Consider the following 16,174-nt stretch of genomic DNA (forward strand, 5'->3'; position numbering starts at 1 on the left):
ACAATTGAAGAAGAAATAAGAATCTCTCTTCCTCTCTTTCTCTCTATATCTCTTACCTTATTTTTTCTTGTTCGATATTGTTATTTTGAGTTATATTTATAACAGTATGTCTATTCTTTCTTTTTCTTTTTAACCCTCAATTGACACCTGGGGAATGAATATGAATTTTTGATTCCCTTATTGCCTATGTTATTCAAAGTGGTATGACTTATTCAACTCAGCAAATAAAATATTTTTCTTTTTATTAAATAGTATGTCACTTCTTAGGGTATGAAAAAATGCCACGTACAGTGGCAAATCCAACCATGATTTAACGCGTTCGACAAAATTTAGTGTGTTGAATTCAAACTTTTTTTGATTTTCGTTCGGTGTACGATATCTGTATTGAGGCTCAACTAATCTGGATGCTCGTCGTATAAAACTCATTTAAGAAAAAACGTTTGTTACCAGAATTTTCTCATACTTAGAGCTCGAATACAAGATCTCTAATTAGTTGACCCTCGGAGCTTTGATCTTATACATCATTGCAACCCGTGATAATAATTCGAACCTTATACATATGTATGAACAATAAGTATAAATAAAACTAAATACAAAGATAATTTGGTCCACCACCCAAAGAAAATGAAAGAAAATAGACACAGAAGATAAAGAGAAAGTAGATGGGAGTTATAAGAAAATTTGGTTATATTTGAAAAGAAGTTTGAAAGTATAAGAACCATTAATTAATATTGCTGGTTAGCAAAATTCCATTGTCTTTTCCTTTTGGTTTGTGGGTCCATAATGTTTGCAGAATATCTAATAAAAATCTCTAACCAAACTAAACTTGTTCTCCTTTCAGCGGCCCTTACTTTGTCGTATTCTCGTCTATGTTCGCGGACTCTCCAAAATGATACCGCACCCGTGTCGAATTCTCCAAAAATACATTATTTTTAGAGGATCCGACACGTATCGGACACCATTTTCAGAGAGTCCGAGCAACATAGATTCTTGTGCTACATTAGATTCTCTTTCCTTTTCTTCTTTCGATCTTTTTTTTTCCTCCTTAAAACGATAAGTAATATCATTAGTATTTCCTCCGCCTTTGTGGTATTTGATTCGATACAAAATTTAAGAAAGAAGGAAACCTTTTAATATTTATGCTCTAAAACAAACAAAAAATATATGTATGGTTATAATTTATCTCATTAAAAGCAAAGTAGGAACTTCAAAGTTAAATTATTTCTAAATAAGGAAGTATGACATTCTTTTTTAGACGGACTAAAAGTGAAAACCTGACACATAAATTGAAATATATGGAGTAATAGAGTGAACTCCATTTAATCCCTTTAATCTTTAGAGTTTAATAAATAATACCTTTTTCACCTATTAATGAAACAATAAATTCCCTTGATTTAAAAATAAATTGTTATATGTATTTTCAAAATGTCAAAAAATAACATTCAAGAGATAAACTATTATACGTTTTTTCTCAAAATAAAACTAACTAAGAAAAATAATCAATAAAACTAACTAGATTTCATTTAATGATGCTAATATTATAAAATTATTAACAAAACAATGTAATAAAAATCCGGGGGATATAGGGTGTGTTTGGTATAACGAAAAATATTTTCCGTAAAAAATATTTTCTTGGAAAACAAGTAGTAATCTTATTTATTTTTTGGTATTTGGTACGCAAATTAAGAAAAATAACTTCTCAGGAGTATTCATAAATAATTTAGATACAATAAACATGAAGCCATAAATTTTCGAACCAACAACCTTCCGAACCCAAAAATTTTATAAACTTTCGAACCGCTAAACTTTCGAAACCGCAAAATTTCGAACCCGTAAATTTCCAAATACATAAACCTCCGAACTCATAACTTTGGAACTTGTAAAATTTCGAACTTGTAAACCGAAAGATGAAAAAACAAAAACTTAAAATATATATATATAAAAAAATAATTTTTTTCGAAGGGGAGGATGGCAGGGGCCGGGGAGAAGGGGGGTGTGTGCAGAAAAACGAAAAAAGAGAAATTTGAAATTACAAAAAAAAGTAAAAAAAAAAATATTTTTTTTGTGCGGGTTGGGAGGTGCAGAAAAAAGAAAAAATGGAAATTTAAAAATTACAAAAAAAAAAAAGTAAAAAAAAAACCTTTTTTTTCGGGGTGGGGTGGAGGGAGGGCAGTTGGGCGGGGTTGGGGGTGCAGAAAAAAGAAAAAACAGAAATTTAAAAATTACAAAAAAAAAAAAAGTATGCGGGGGTGGGGGGTAGGGGGTGAGGATGGGTGATGCAGAAAAACGAGAGTCGGGAATTATCAAGAAAAGCCTTTTTGGAGAGAGGGGTGGGGTGAGAAAGGTTGAGAAGGAGTTTTGGAAAATGTTTTTCCTTCTCTTGACAAGAAAAAAATTTTCCTCCAATTGGAAGAAAATGAGTTCATAAGAAAAATATTTTCCAAAACGTTTAAACCAACCAAACATGAGAAAATTGGAAAAATATTTTCCTTACTACAAAACATATAATATGGCCATTAATTTGGCTTATTTTCAAGTGGGGCCAAATTTTTATGACATTTGCCATGATATAATATTCAATATAACACAATTTGTGGGCAAAGTTTTTATAACATTTGCCATGACATAATATCCACTATTAGGCCAAGGATTTCTTGCTATAAATAGAGGAGTTTCTCCTCATTTGAAAACACACCAATTCAAGAGCTTTTCACTCTTGTCTTTCTTTCTCCTCCTTTATTTCATTATAGAGTATTTTGTAAGAGAGTGAGTGTTGGAAAACACTTGTGTGAACCCTTTCTTTGGAGTGATCCTGTGAGGTTATTCTCTTGGGGTAATTGGGATTAATTAGAGTATTTACTCTAATTAATTTTGTACTCTTGTTGGTATAGTGAAATTGCTCTTCTCCGCTTGTGGACGTAGGTCACCTTGACCAAACCACGTTAAATTTGTGCCTTCTTTATCTTCTTTAATTGTCGTTATTATCAACTTGCATTGTCTTTGTTATTGTCATTATAACATTATTTGGCTAAATTCTGCACTACCCGATTTTTCGATCCTAACAAATTGATATCAGATCCAGATCTAAACGGGTTAGTTTAAATAGCCAAAATGGCTCTAACAAAGTTTTATGTTGAGAAATTTGACCGAAGTGCAAATTCGGAATGTGGAAATTAAATATGGAAGCTATCCTAATTCATGATGGCTTAGATTTGGCACTGCAAGAAAAGGAGAAGATGCCAGATAAAATGATGGACGAGGAGTTTGCCGTCATAGACAAAAAGGCAAAAGCAGGTATTATTTTAAATGTTTCAAATGAGGTTTTGCGTGAAGTTGCAGCAGAAAGCTCAGCCAAAGGCATATTGGAAAAGCTTAAAACCCTATATATAAAAAGAACAATAGAAAATAGGTTTTACCTAAAGCAAAAACTCTACACTTTTTGTATGGCTGAAGGTACCTCTATACTTACACATCTTGATACTTTTAATTCTCTTCTTATAGATTTAAGTAACATAGATGCTGAAATCAAAGATGAGGATCAAACTGTGTTATTGCTTGTTTCCTTACCCAGTCGTTTAAACATATAAGAGATACTATGCTTTATGGAAAGGATAATATCGCTTATAAAGATATCAAATCTATTTTGAAATTAAAAGAACAAATAGATGGAGATATTACTGGGGAAACTAGTGGGAACCAAGGGGAAGGCTTATTCATAAGAGGTAGATCCAATAAGAAAGATTCAAGTAGTGAGAAACCTAAATCAAGGTCAAAATCCAAATACAGAAATGTCATGTGCAAATATTATCGTAAGAAAGGTCACATTATTTCTGAATGCTTTAAATTAAAAAAGAAAGACAAGCATACAGTAAAGAAAAATGAGCACAAAAATACTGACACTGTCGAAGCAAGTGTAGCTGTTGTTGAGACCGAGAAAACTATTTTTTTAGTAACTAATAATAGTTTCAAATCTAACAATGAGTGAATTTTAGATTTGGATTATTTTTATCATATGTGTCCCAATCAGAATTTATTTATCATATATGAATCTATTGGAAGTGGAGTTGTCTTGATGAGCAACAATGCTGCCTACAAAGTTATTAAAAAAAGGTACAGTTCGAATCAAAATGCACGATAGTGTGGTTAGAACTCTCACCGATGTTAGACATGTTCCTGACTTGAAGAAAAATCTCATCTCTTTGGGCACTCTAGAATATCTTGGGTGCAAGTACATAGGTGAAGGTGAAGTTTTAAAAATTTCTCATGGTGCTCTTGTGATCATGAAAGCACGCAGATCTAGTATGTTGTATACTCTTTTGGGATCTATTGTTACAGGTGCTGCTGCAGTTTCAATATCAGATAAATCAGATTCTGACATCACCAAATTGTGACATATGCGATTGGGGCATATGAGTGAAAAAGGTCTTTCCATCCCGAGCAAAAAAGGTCTCTTATGTGACCAAAGTACCAGAAATATCGAGTTATGTGAACATTGTGTATTCGGAAAGCAGAAAAGAGTCAGCTTCAAATCTCCAGCGATTCATAGAACAAAAGGTACTTTGGATTACATTCATTCAGATCTTTGGGGTCCTTCACGTACCCCATCAAAAGCTGGTGCCAGGTATATGTTAACTTTCTTTGATGATTATTCAAGGAAAGTTTGGGTTTATTTCCTGAAAAATAAAAGTGATATTTTCTTAAATTTCAAACAATAGAAAGTTTTGATTGAGAAGTAAATAGGAAAACAGGTTAAGCGGCTTAGAATGGATAATGGCTTGGAATTTTGTAATGATGAATTCAACGAATTTTGCAAGAATGAAGGAATTGCTCGACCTCGTACTGTGAGAATAACACCTCAGCAAAATGGTGTGGCAGAAAGAATGAATAGAACTCTTTTGGAAAGGGCTCGTTGCATGATTTCAAATGCTGGGTTGACAAACGCCTTTTGGGCAGAAGCTATCTCTACAGTTTGTTATATTATCAACCGAGCTCCTTCTGCACCTTTGAACTTTAAGACTCCAGAGGAAATGTGGTCAGGTACTCCTGCTAATTATTCTAATTTAAAGATATTTGGTTGCCCTGCATACATGCATGTAAATGATGGAAAATTAGAGCCAAGGGCTAAAAAGTGTATTTTTTTTGGGTATGCATCTGGGGTGAAAGGATAACGACTATGGTATCCTGATCCCACTACACTAAAATTTATAATTAGTAGAGATGTAACCTTTGATGAACCCTTTATGTTACATTCTAGAAAAGAGTCTTCTAGTTCTTGTAATACAGATAAAGGAAAGAGTACATAGAAGCAGGTAGAGGTTGAGATTGGCATTCTTTCTGAGCCAAGCTCATCAACTTTGGAGCAAAATACAATTGAAACTCTTGAAGTTGAGCCAGAAGCAGAAATTCCTGAATTTGAGACTCCTGAAGTTGAACCAGAAGAAGAGGAATATTCTATAGCCAAACATAGACCAAGAAGAGAAGGTAAACAACCATTAAGGTTTGGAGATTATGTTGCATTTGCTTTTTTAGTTGCACAGGAAACTGAAAAAATTGGAGAACTATCAAAATATTCAGAAGCAGTTTCTGGTGCTGACTCAGCCAAGTGGTTGATTGCAATGAATGAAGAAATTGAGTATCTCTACAAGAATGGTACTTGGTCTCTTGTGAAGCCACCATCAGGAAAAAGAATTGTTGGTTGCAAATGGGTCTTTAAGAAAAAGGATGGCATTCCAGGGGTTAAAGATGTAAGGTATAAGGCACGATTAGTTGCAAAGGGTTATAGTTAGGTACAAAGAGTTAATTTTAATGATATTTTCTCACATGTTGTTAAACATAGCTCTATTCGTGTCTTGCTTGCCTTCGTTACCATGTATGATTTGAAATTAGAACAACTTGATATTAAGACATCTTTCTTGCATGGCGAACTTGAGGAACAAATATACATGCATCAACCCGAAGGATTTGAAATTGAAGGAAAAGAAGATCATGTTTGCTTGTTGAAGAAATCCTTGTACGGATTAAAGCAGTCTCCAAGACAATGGTATAAAAGGTTTGATTCCTTTATGTTGGGTCATGGTTATTCGAAGAGCATGTATGATAGTTGTGTTTACTTTCGGAAGTTAAATGATGGTTTATTTGTGTACCTATTATTATATGTTGATGACATGCTCATTGCTGCTAAGGATTTAATAGAAATTCACAATTTGAAAAGTCAGCTAAAAAGTGAATTTGAGATAAAAGATTTGGGAACAGCTAAGAAAATCCTTGGCATGGAGATCAAAAGAGATCAAAAAGCCAACATGCTATTTCTGACCCAGAAGAAGTACTCTGAGAAAGTTTTGGAGAGGTTTGGCATGAAATATGCTAAACCAGTTAGTACCCCTCTTGCTGCTCATTTTAAGCTATCAGCTGCTCAGTCCCCGCAGTCAGAGGAAGAAGAGAGGTACATGGTGCAGGTTCCTCATTACAGTGCAGTCAGCAGTATTATGTATGCAATGGTCTGTACGCGTCCAGACATTTCACAAGCAGTGAGCGTGGTAAGCCGATATATGGCTTGCCCTGGTAAAGCACATTGGCATGCTGTGAAATGGATTCTCAGATACTCGCGAGGTACTTCAAACACATGTTTGGAGTTTAGGAGAAATACTAACACTTTGGTTGGTTTTGTAGACTCAGATTATGCAGGTGATCTTGATAAAAGAAGATCACTGACAGGATATGTATTTTGCATTGGTGGTTGCGCTATTAGTTGGAAAGCTACATTACAACATGTAGTAGCTTTATCTACTACCGAAGCAGAATATATGGCAGTGACCGAGGCGATCAAAGAAGCTTTATGGTTGAATGGTCTATTTGCGAAACTCAGTTTACACCAAGGAGGTATTACTATTTTCTGTGATAGTCAAAGTGACATTCACTTGACTAAAGATCAAATGTATCATGAGAGGACGAAGCACATTGATATAAAGTATCATTTTATCCGAGAAACCATTGTTGAAGGAAAAGTCTCTGTTCAGAAGATCAGCACTAGAGACAATCTTGCTGACATGTTCACAAAACCTCTTCCACTGTCCAAGTTCAAGCTTTGCATGAACTTGATTGGCATTTATGAAGAATGATTTGCCCATTGGGGTTTTTTACGGAGAAGGTGGAGCAAATTTACTATATATAAGCCAAAATTAGGCCAAGGTGGAGATTTGTAATATGGCCATTAATTTGGCTTATTTTCAAGTGGGGGCCAAATTTTCATGACATTTGCCATGACATAATATCCACTATAACACAATTTGTAGACCAAGTTTGCATGACATTTGTCATGACATAATATCCATTATAACACAATTTGTGGACCAAGATTTCATGAAATTTGCCATGACATAATATCCACTATTAGGCCAATAATTTCTTGTTATAAATAGAGGAGTTTCTCCTCATTTGAGAACACACCAATTCAAGAGCTTTTCACTCTTGTCTTTCTTTCTCCTCCTTTATTTCATTATAGAGTATTTTATAAGAGAGAGTGTGTTGGGAAATACTTGTGTGAACCCTTTCTTTGGAGTGAACCTGTGAGGTTATTCTCTTGGGGTATTTGGGACTAATTAGAGTATTTACTCTAATTTTGTACTCTCTTTTGTACTCTTGTTGGTATAGTGAAATTGCTCTTCTCCGCTTGTGGACGTAGGTCACTTTGACCGAACCACGTTAAATTTGTGTCTTCTTTATCTTCTTTAATTGCCGTTATTATCAACTTGCATTGTCTTTGTTATTGTCATTATAATATTATTTGGCTAAATTCTGCACTACCCAATTTTCCGATCCTAACAAAACACACCCATATAGCACAATATTTTTCCAGTTCTGATGACTACTTCCCTAACTGGCCATCTTGTCTGTTACTCAATGCTTGAATTCAATTTGTAGTCTCATGTAGTAGTAGTTGGTTTATCTGCATCAAATTTTTATAAATTTATTATATTATATATAATCAGCTTATTGTAAACACCTCGTACAAATAAGTATGATAGAAATGACAATTGCGATTTTGTAGCATAGCGATAATTGATTTTGAGTTGACGTTGATTTTCGAAGGTATAGAATGATCAATACTTGATAGAGAGCTTTGAGTTTGGCTGCTTGTAAGAAACTTCATGTTTTTCTTTGTCTCTAAATTTTTTGGACGACTTGGTCAATGAATAATGAGAGTCAGGAATTATCAAGAATCATGGTTGAATGAATACAATTTCTCTATCTTTACTCAAAAGTTTTAAGTTCGAATCCTCGAAATACAAAAAATCCTGATAGGCAACGCTGCCCCTTTAATAAGTCTTACATGACGCGATCCGGATTAATTGAAGCCAGAAAATAGCTAAAAAGAGAAGTCTTTGATTGCATTAAATTAAGATCCATTACTAATTCTATTTAGCGACGGACAAATTTTATTGCTAAACAAAAAAATTTCATTACTAATTCTATTTAGCGAAGAATTAACGATAAATTATCAAAAAATTCTGTTAGCTGCAAGTGATTTTGAACATATTAGCGACGAAGTTCGATCCAACACGTGTTAAAAATATTGCATTTGAGGTCATTGTTGTAAAATTCCGAACGCATAAAATTTAATTTTTGAATCCGACTTTGATAATATGGAATATCAATATAGAAGTCAAAGCTCGTCGCCGGACTTGTCTAGTGCGGTTTACATTTTCTATGTGATTTGCGAGTTATTGCACTCCGAAAGATAGCGCCGACGAATTTCCCTGGGAATTTTCCAAAAAAATATAGAAGTTGAACATAAGCTTACATTTTAGTGAGAATTGAAGCCGAGGTCTCATGATTGCAGAACTTAACCACCTTTGACTTTGTAGCTTGAAACATCAAAATAAATGAGAAACTAACTAATTAATAATCTAATAAAATTTTAATACCAAATTGTCTTTGTCAAATTTTCCTTAAAAATGATAAAATATTATTGTTGTATTGTCTATTTGCATATGCATGCATACAATAAAAAAAATATTCAAAATTGATGAAAGGAAAATTCTTTATTTGGGCGGTGGACTTTGCCGAGAAAGTTGGCTTTTAGGTCAATGACAGGAGGATCCAGTTGGAGGATAATCTGTTCAATCTAATCTCGGGAAAAATGTAGGGAAATTGTCATAAATACAAGATTTATAAGAGTTAATTATATAAACTACAACTAATTTTGATATTACAAATTATGCAACTAAAAGTTGATTCCACATCTTCTATATTGATGGACTGCTTTAAGTTTTGTCTTGGAACTGATGTACTTTCTTGAGCCTGCCAATAAAAGCATATTTTATAAATAGGAATTTTCAGAAACCACTATTGTTTAGTGGCTATTAACTTCTTATAGCTACCATATACATAATTACTTCTTATAGCTACTATTCAGTTGTTACGGTAGTGTATTCACATGTATTCGCGCTGCTGTATTCATGAATACAACAGCAAAAAGCGCCTAAAATCAGGGCAGTCCAGCTGTACGCGCATATATTCACATGTATTCGCACCATGTATTCATGAATACAACAGTAAAAAGCGCCTAAAATCAGGGCAGTCCAGCTGTACGCGCATGTATTCACATGTATTCGCGCTGCTGTATTCATAAATATAATTGTACGCGCATGTATTTACATATATTCGCGCTATGTATTCATGAATACAATAACGGCAATCCCTTAAAAATAGGTATGTTCAATTGTCTAAGAGAAAGGGAAAATATAAATAACGTATTACATGCCTTATTTCATGCCTCAATTGTAGTATATACCATAAAATATTTTTTTTGCTATAAAATATAAAAGGTAGCTATAGAAAATAATATTTTAAAATAATTTTAGTTTATAATAAATAAGGTGTATACCTTTGCTATAGGAGGTAAAATTTCCTATTAAAAATATAATAATGGACTCTATTTTGCAAGGAATTGGATCAGACACAAGGAATTAACTGAAAAGATGAATCAGCCCATATTTTGGATGGATTTCTCATAATATGCTTATTGATTTCGACTCTGACAAGAACTTCAAAAGTTTTAATATTAGAGTTCATCTTTTATATAATATTAGCATATTTACCTAAAAGATAACCACATGTAATTTTTTTATAAAAAGTATACTAATATCCTGAAAAATAAGGCAAATAACCTACTACAATAAATAATACACTATTAATGTAAAAAACTTTACACCGTCAACAAATAATTTAAATCTTAAAATGTATATATTGTACACATTGTTACAAAGGAGTGATGGTACATTGATACTCTACGCTCATTGAATTTTTTCTAATTAATGATTCACTCTACTTGGCCATGTCGCCAAAATATTATAAATATAAAAAACTTTTCCCCAATTACTGAACTACAGTACTTTTTTACTATACTTGCACCTTGAATTCTATCTAGGAGTATGGACTTATGAATTAAATTGAAATCTTTAACACCAATTTCTTTAGAAACACAACTTCTTTCTGTTTTCGGGTCTTGGTCTGTTGAAATGTAAAAATGATGTCGATTTCAAACTGTAGAAACTTTACAGGTACGTAATGAAATAATAAATGTAAGTGCATGGGTGAGATTTGGAATTCCCAATGTTAGGAGGAGTTGATTGTAAGTTTCTCAAATTGGTTTGGTGAAGAAGATGCCATTTTCTTCAGGTGGGAAATACAGCTCATAAATTCCAACGGCATTGCTTCTCCTTGTACTCATAAGATTCATAGCTAAATATTTCAATAAGTACTTGTGCTTAATTGGCATTCTTTAAGTTTTTTTTTTTTGGTAACTAATTTAATTGTATTAATCACCAATGTAAAGTATTTACGGAGCCATAGCTAAGCCAACAAAGCTAGCTATCTAAAATTGGAAACAAAAGAACTTTTCTACACAGTATTGTCACGTCCTTAGTCTTTGACTAAGTACACGTGCGGCACTTGACAACTCTGTCACGATTTTGTACAACTTGCTCACGTTCTTGCTATGCTAAGTCAGACTTACTATACTAAAAATCGCTAAGGGAATGTTAGAATACATAAGAGTTGCCAAAGGAAGCTTTTGTATTAGAGAGAACTTATTGTTTTGCTTGATGAGTTACAAATGAATAACATCCTTTATATACTAGTTTCACAGGGGCTAGTGAGTAAATAATAATTATTACACAAGGCTCTTATTATTTACAAGTAAGTCCCTTCTCTAGAATATTCTACATAGCTAGAATCTTCTAAGGACTTTCCTAGCAATTCCATAGAGTTCTAAGGTCTTCCATGAGAAATCTCCATATTTCTCCGGAACCTTCCAACATGTGATAGTCTATTTCATATATAAGCTTCCATGTGACAAAAATATATACCAAATGGCACCTACGTGGCATGATGATGTGGCGGGTCATGACAGTATACTATCTACTCAGCTACAAAGATGTTTCAAAACAGACAATTCCTAAGTTTATGGACAATCCCAGAAGAGGCTCGTGCACAGCAGACATAGGATATCTCTTTGGCAATGTCCTCCCAACACTTGCTTTTGTGTTCAAATATCCTAATATTCCCCTCAATCCATATATGGTAACTCATCTCTGCATACACCAATTTAAAGATTTGAGCCTTTTGAGATTTCCCTTTAGCACATTTGATGGTCCATCGGCTAAAGCCATCCCAGTTCATGGTATTCACCTCATGTATCCCTGTCCATTGCCACAATTTGTGCAAGATTCTCCTTGTATATTTCACATTGCACAAGTAAGTGGTATCATGTCTCCTCTTGCATATGGCACAAATGTACATTGTGTGTTGACATTCATACCCCATTTACTCAATCTTCAGCAGTTAAAACTCTGCCGTGCATCATCAACCACATTATAAACTTTGCTTTTGGGCGCGCTGCATTGTTGAACATATGTGTTACACCATGTGCGTCCCAAGGTCACGTAATGAATATGAGACTTGTTAATCATGATTTAAATGATTTTAAAGTCATAATATGGCTCTATATGATGTTTGGATAGAAAATATGAAGTTTGTGAAAAATCGGATTAAAGTTGCGGAAAAATCGACTAAGGATTTGCCTTGTAACAGAGCTTTTTGAGAAATACATTTTGTGTGCTATATGAGGTATTTTTAGGACATATTATATATAAAATTGAAGGTCTTGGAATGTAGTTTACAACTCTCTTAATCGTACATTCATACGACACCCGGATAAAAAGTTATAAGCGTTGGAAGAAGGACCAATGCTAGGGTGCCAAGTAGCACCTTTTGACTTTTCAAACAAAATGGATATTTATATCCTTATCTCATTTCTTTCTTCAATTTTCTAGAACACACAACCAAATAAGACCCCTAACTTTACTCTTAAGCTCTCTGCAAGAGCTTCAAACAAGATTATCATCTCGGGCACGGAATCAAGAAATGATAACATTAAAACGATCCCTACGACGTAAATATCGCTATATCGTCTCTTTTTCTTTATAGTTTGAATTTTGAAAGGTACTTTATAGTTAAGAAAGCGTGTACTTTCTGTATTTAAATGTTTAAATATCAAGGAAGGTTGATAAATTCGTTTTCTAATAGTTAGAACTCACGAAATGGTGATCGGAAGCCGTGAGTTTGAGTTATTCACTTGTAGCGGACTGTTTTGTGTTGCTATTGGGCTTTATGTTTTACTGTTATTTTGTGGAGTTTTGGAGGAGTAAGGTTATGGAGAAACACCACATAAATACAGGGTGGTGGGTTGGTCGTTCGTTATAATATTTTCGGGCCGTTTGACACTACTATGGTGGTTGTTTTGAGTATGAAGAGATTGGGGTGTGTTGGGATACTTTATAGTATTTTGTGGTGTATATAAGATTGGAAAATAATGTATACATGTTTATATTTTTGTTTTTGGTATTATCTTGAATTTGAAAAAAGTAAGGATTATAAGGGAGATGTTGCCTGTTTTAATACAAAATAAGCTTTTCGTTCGTTGTGCGATAGTTGTACCTTTCGTAACTTAATGATAGTATTATTATTGTTGTTGTATATTAAGGTACGAAAAGGCGACTTCAACATGGTGATTGAAAATATTGTGATAAGGTATGTTAAGTCTATCCCTTCTTTTCTTTTTGGCATGATCCATATGATGCAAGAAATGAGCAAGTATGCAACTTTCACAAATAATTCTATTCCTAGAAGTACTAGGGTTGCCTATGTTCTTGATTCCCCATATGTCCTACTATCATATCGTCTGTTCATGGGTCTTATGATATTCCGAGAGATCTTATAGATTTACTTCCTTATGCATTGCATTTATTTATACATATATATTGACCCATGACCAGATGGCGTTATATACTTGTATATTATATGTATATGGGATATGGGGAAAGGTTATGGCGTTATATACGCACCACCACCTGATCAGCTGGTATACGTTGATGATTTCGCCCACAGTGGCTGAGATGATATGATGGGATGCCCTCAGAGGCTTGATGATGTTATGTACGCATATACCTATGCATGGTATGACATTTATACGCACATGCATGACATTATAAATTTTTCATGATTCACAGAGCTATTCAGAATTACAGGTTAAGTTCTTTACTCCATGTATCTTTCATGTCTTTTATATACTACTTTCATGCCTTACATACTCGGTACTTTATTTGTACTGACGTCCCTTTTACCTGGGGACGCTGTGTTTCATGCCCGAAGGTCCCGATAGACAGGTTGAGAGTTCTCCTAGTAGGCTATCAGCTCAGCGGAAGGTGTTTGTGCACTCCACTTGTTCCGGAGTTGCCTATTTGGTCAATATAATTTAAATATGTGTTGATTGGTATGACAGGGCCCTGTCCCGACCTTTATGACGTTCATGTTCTCTTACAGGCTTGTAGACAAATGTCACGTATATGGATACTTGTATGGCCTTATCGGCCTATGTTTTGAGTATACAAATGATCATGTCGGTCTTATAGGCCCGTATGTCATATGTATGAGTTTTTATATCATGTTGGGTCGTCCTATGTCTAGTATTCCCTTATGTTTTATTCTCGTTATCTCATGACGGACCTTCTGGGCCACTTACCCATGACGGTATAATAAGAATGATATGTTACGTTGGTACTGGATTGAGTTAGGCATCGGGTGCCCGTCGTGGCCCTACGGTTTGGATCATGACAATAAGACTCTTCCATTCAACTCTTGGGTAGACACCGAGCAGGTTAAAGTAAATCTGGCTTATTAGACTCTTCTTTGCATTTTGTTCCCATTGCACATTCTCAATGTTTCATCTAGCTTCAAATATTTTCCTCACCATCCATCATGCTTGTTGGGGTATTGGTGCATTAGCAAATTGTTGGCCTTTGATATAATATGTATGAATCTACCTGATCCATAATTTATCTTGTTTGTGAGCTAGGTCCCAGCATGTCTTGGCTATGGCTCTGCCTTGTTCCAAAGATGCATATTAGAGAGATTTAGTCCCCCCTGCTTTAGGTAGACAGACTTTATCCCAAGCTAAGAGAGCCTTTCTTGTGATCACATTAGCTCCTGACTAAACATAGGATTGATATATGCTTTCAACTATTTTAATCACCTTAGTAGGAATGATAAACAATTGTGCCCAGAAAGCTTGTATCCCAAATAGCACACTTTGAACTAGTTGAATTCTTCCAGCATAAGAGAGTTTGTGTGAAGTCCATGATGAAATTCTTGTTGTCATTTTATCTATTAGGGGTTGCCACTGCTTGATACTCATCTTCTTTGTAGATAAGGGAACTCCAAGATATTTGAAAGGAAGACCACCACCATTGAAGCCTAATTGAAGTAGAATCTTTTGTTGTTCTATTATTGTGACTTCCCCAAATATACTGCACTTTTGGTCAGATTTGCTTGCAATCCAGATACTGTAGTGAACTGTGTAAATTTTTGATAGATTGCCTTCACTAATACTGCATCACCTCTAGCAAAGAGCAATAAGTCATCAGCAAAACACAGGTGTATTATTCCTAGTTTAGAGCATCTAGGATGATATTTGAACTCATTGTTTGTCCTGAGATCCTGTAAACTTCTGCTCAGATACTCATCTAGGATGATATTTGAACTCATTGTTTGTCCTGAGATCCTGTAAACTTCTGCTCAGATACTCCATTACCACTACAAATAGGAAGAGTGACATTGGATCACCCTATCTGAGTCCTTTGGCAGCATTGAAAGGTCTTGAGTGTTCACCATTGATTACAATAGGGTAATTCACGGTCTGTATGCATTCCATAACCCAAGAAGTGAATAATTGAGGGAATCCCAACTCATCCATAACTTGCTTTAAATAAGGCCACTCAACAGAATCATAAGCCTTATGAAGATCAATCTTAATCATGCATCTGGGAGAGGTATATTTCCTGGAATATGCTTTGACTAATTCATGTGCAAGGATGACATTGTCTGCAATCTTTCTTTCTGGGATAAATCCAGCATGTGATCCACTTATAACAATGGAGATAACAGCCTGCATTCTTTAAGTTTTCCTTGTACCACATGTACTCTTTTAAATTTAGAGCTCTCATCGGCGACAACAAAGGAAAATCCAAAACTTGAAGTTAGTGAGTTTATAATAAACGTGTTCTTATTACATATATAGACTAGTGTACTTTCCTATCGTAGAAAAAATAAGTCAACAGAAACTGTACAATACTGTTTTAGAGAGACCCGAAGAAAATATGTTACAATTGCAGAAATAATTTTTTTAAAAAAATAGTTCTATTTAAGTAGAATGAAAGTATGACATGCAAATAAATTTTTCTCAACAAAATTCAGTTTTAAGAAGACTGAATTGTTCAAGGATTTTTTACAAGCGAGCTACTTTGACTTTTTGTACACATTTGAATTCTATCAAAATAATTTCTTATTCTATTTAGAAATTCAATGTAGACCATGAAACTAGCTTTTAGTATATTTTGAAGATCTACCCAAATTAGAATCCAGGTATTGATCATCTGTTATTTTCTCTTGATCAACTCAGCATTGCTTTGATACATTCCCAATTCAACCCCCCTCCCCAACCCTACCAAACGTGGCTGCCCCTAATCCTGACTCGCCAATGAACCCTGGTTATTATTATTTTAATTTCTATTACATAGGGATCAAGAAAGGCAGTGGTGTGGTGAATCTTGCCTAG

The 16,174-nt window shown here is 34.3% G+C and overlaps 1 protein-coding gene across 1 annotated transcript; it reads right to left on the bottom strand.

Annotated features, from left to right (window-relative positions):
- Positions 1 to 15,184: 15,184 nt before the first annotated feature.
- On the bottom strand, positions 15,185 to 15,511 carry LOC142167972 (uncharacterized). The gene has a single exon (XM_075228616.1). The coding sequence runs from the start codon at positions 15,509 to 15,511 to the stop codon at positions 15,185 to 15,187; it is 327 nt and encodes a 108-aa protein (XP_075084717.1).
- Between the last annotated feature and the right edge of the window lie 663 nt (positions 15,512 to 16,174).

The sequence above is a fragment of the Nicotiana tabacum genome, chromosome 13, assembly GCF_000715075.1.
Source record: "Nicotiana tabacum cultivar K326 chromosome 13, ASM71507v2, whole genome shotgun sequence".
Lineage (NCBI taxonomy): Eukaryota > Viridiplantae > Streptophyta > Magnoliopsida > Solanales > Solanaceae > Nicotiana > Nicotiana tabacum.

Bases quoted from the DNA above. Each gene is read 5' to 3' on its own strand.
- LOC142167972 (XM_075228616.1), bottom strand. From the start codon at position 15,511: ATGCAGGCTGTTATCTCCATTGTTATAAGTGGATCACATGCTGGATTT.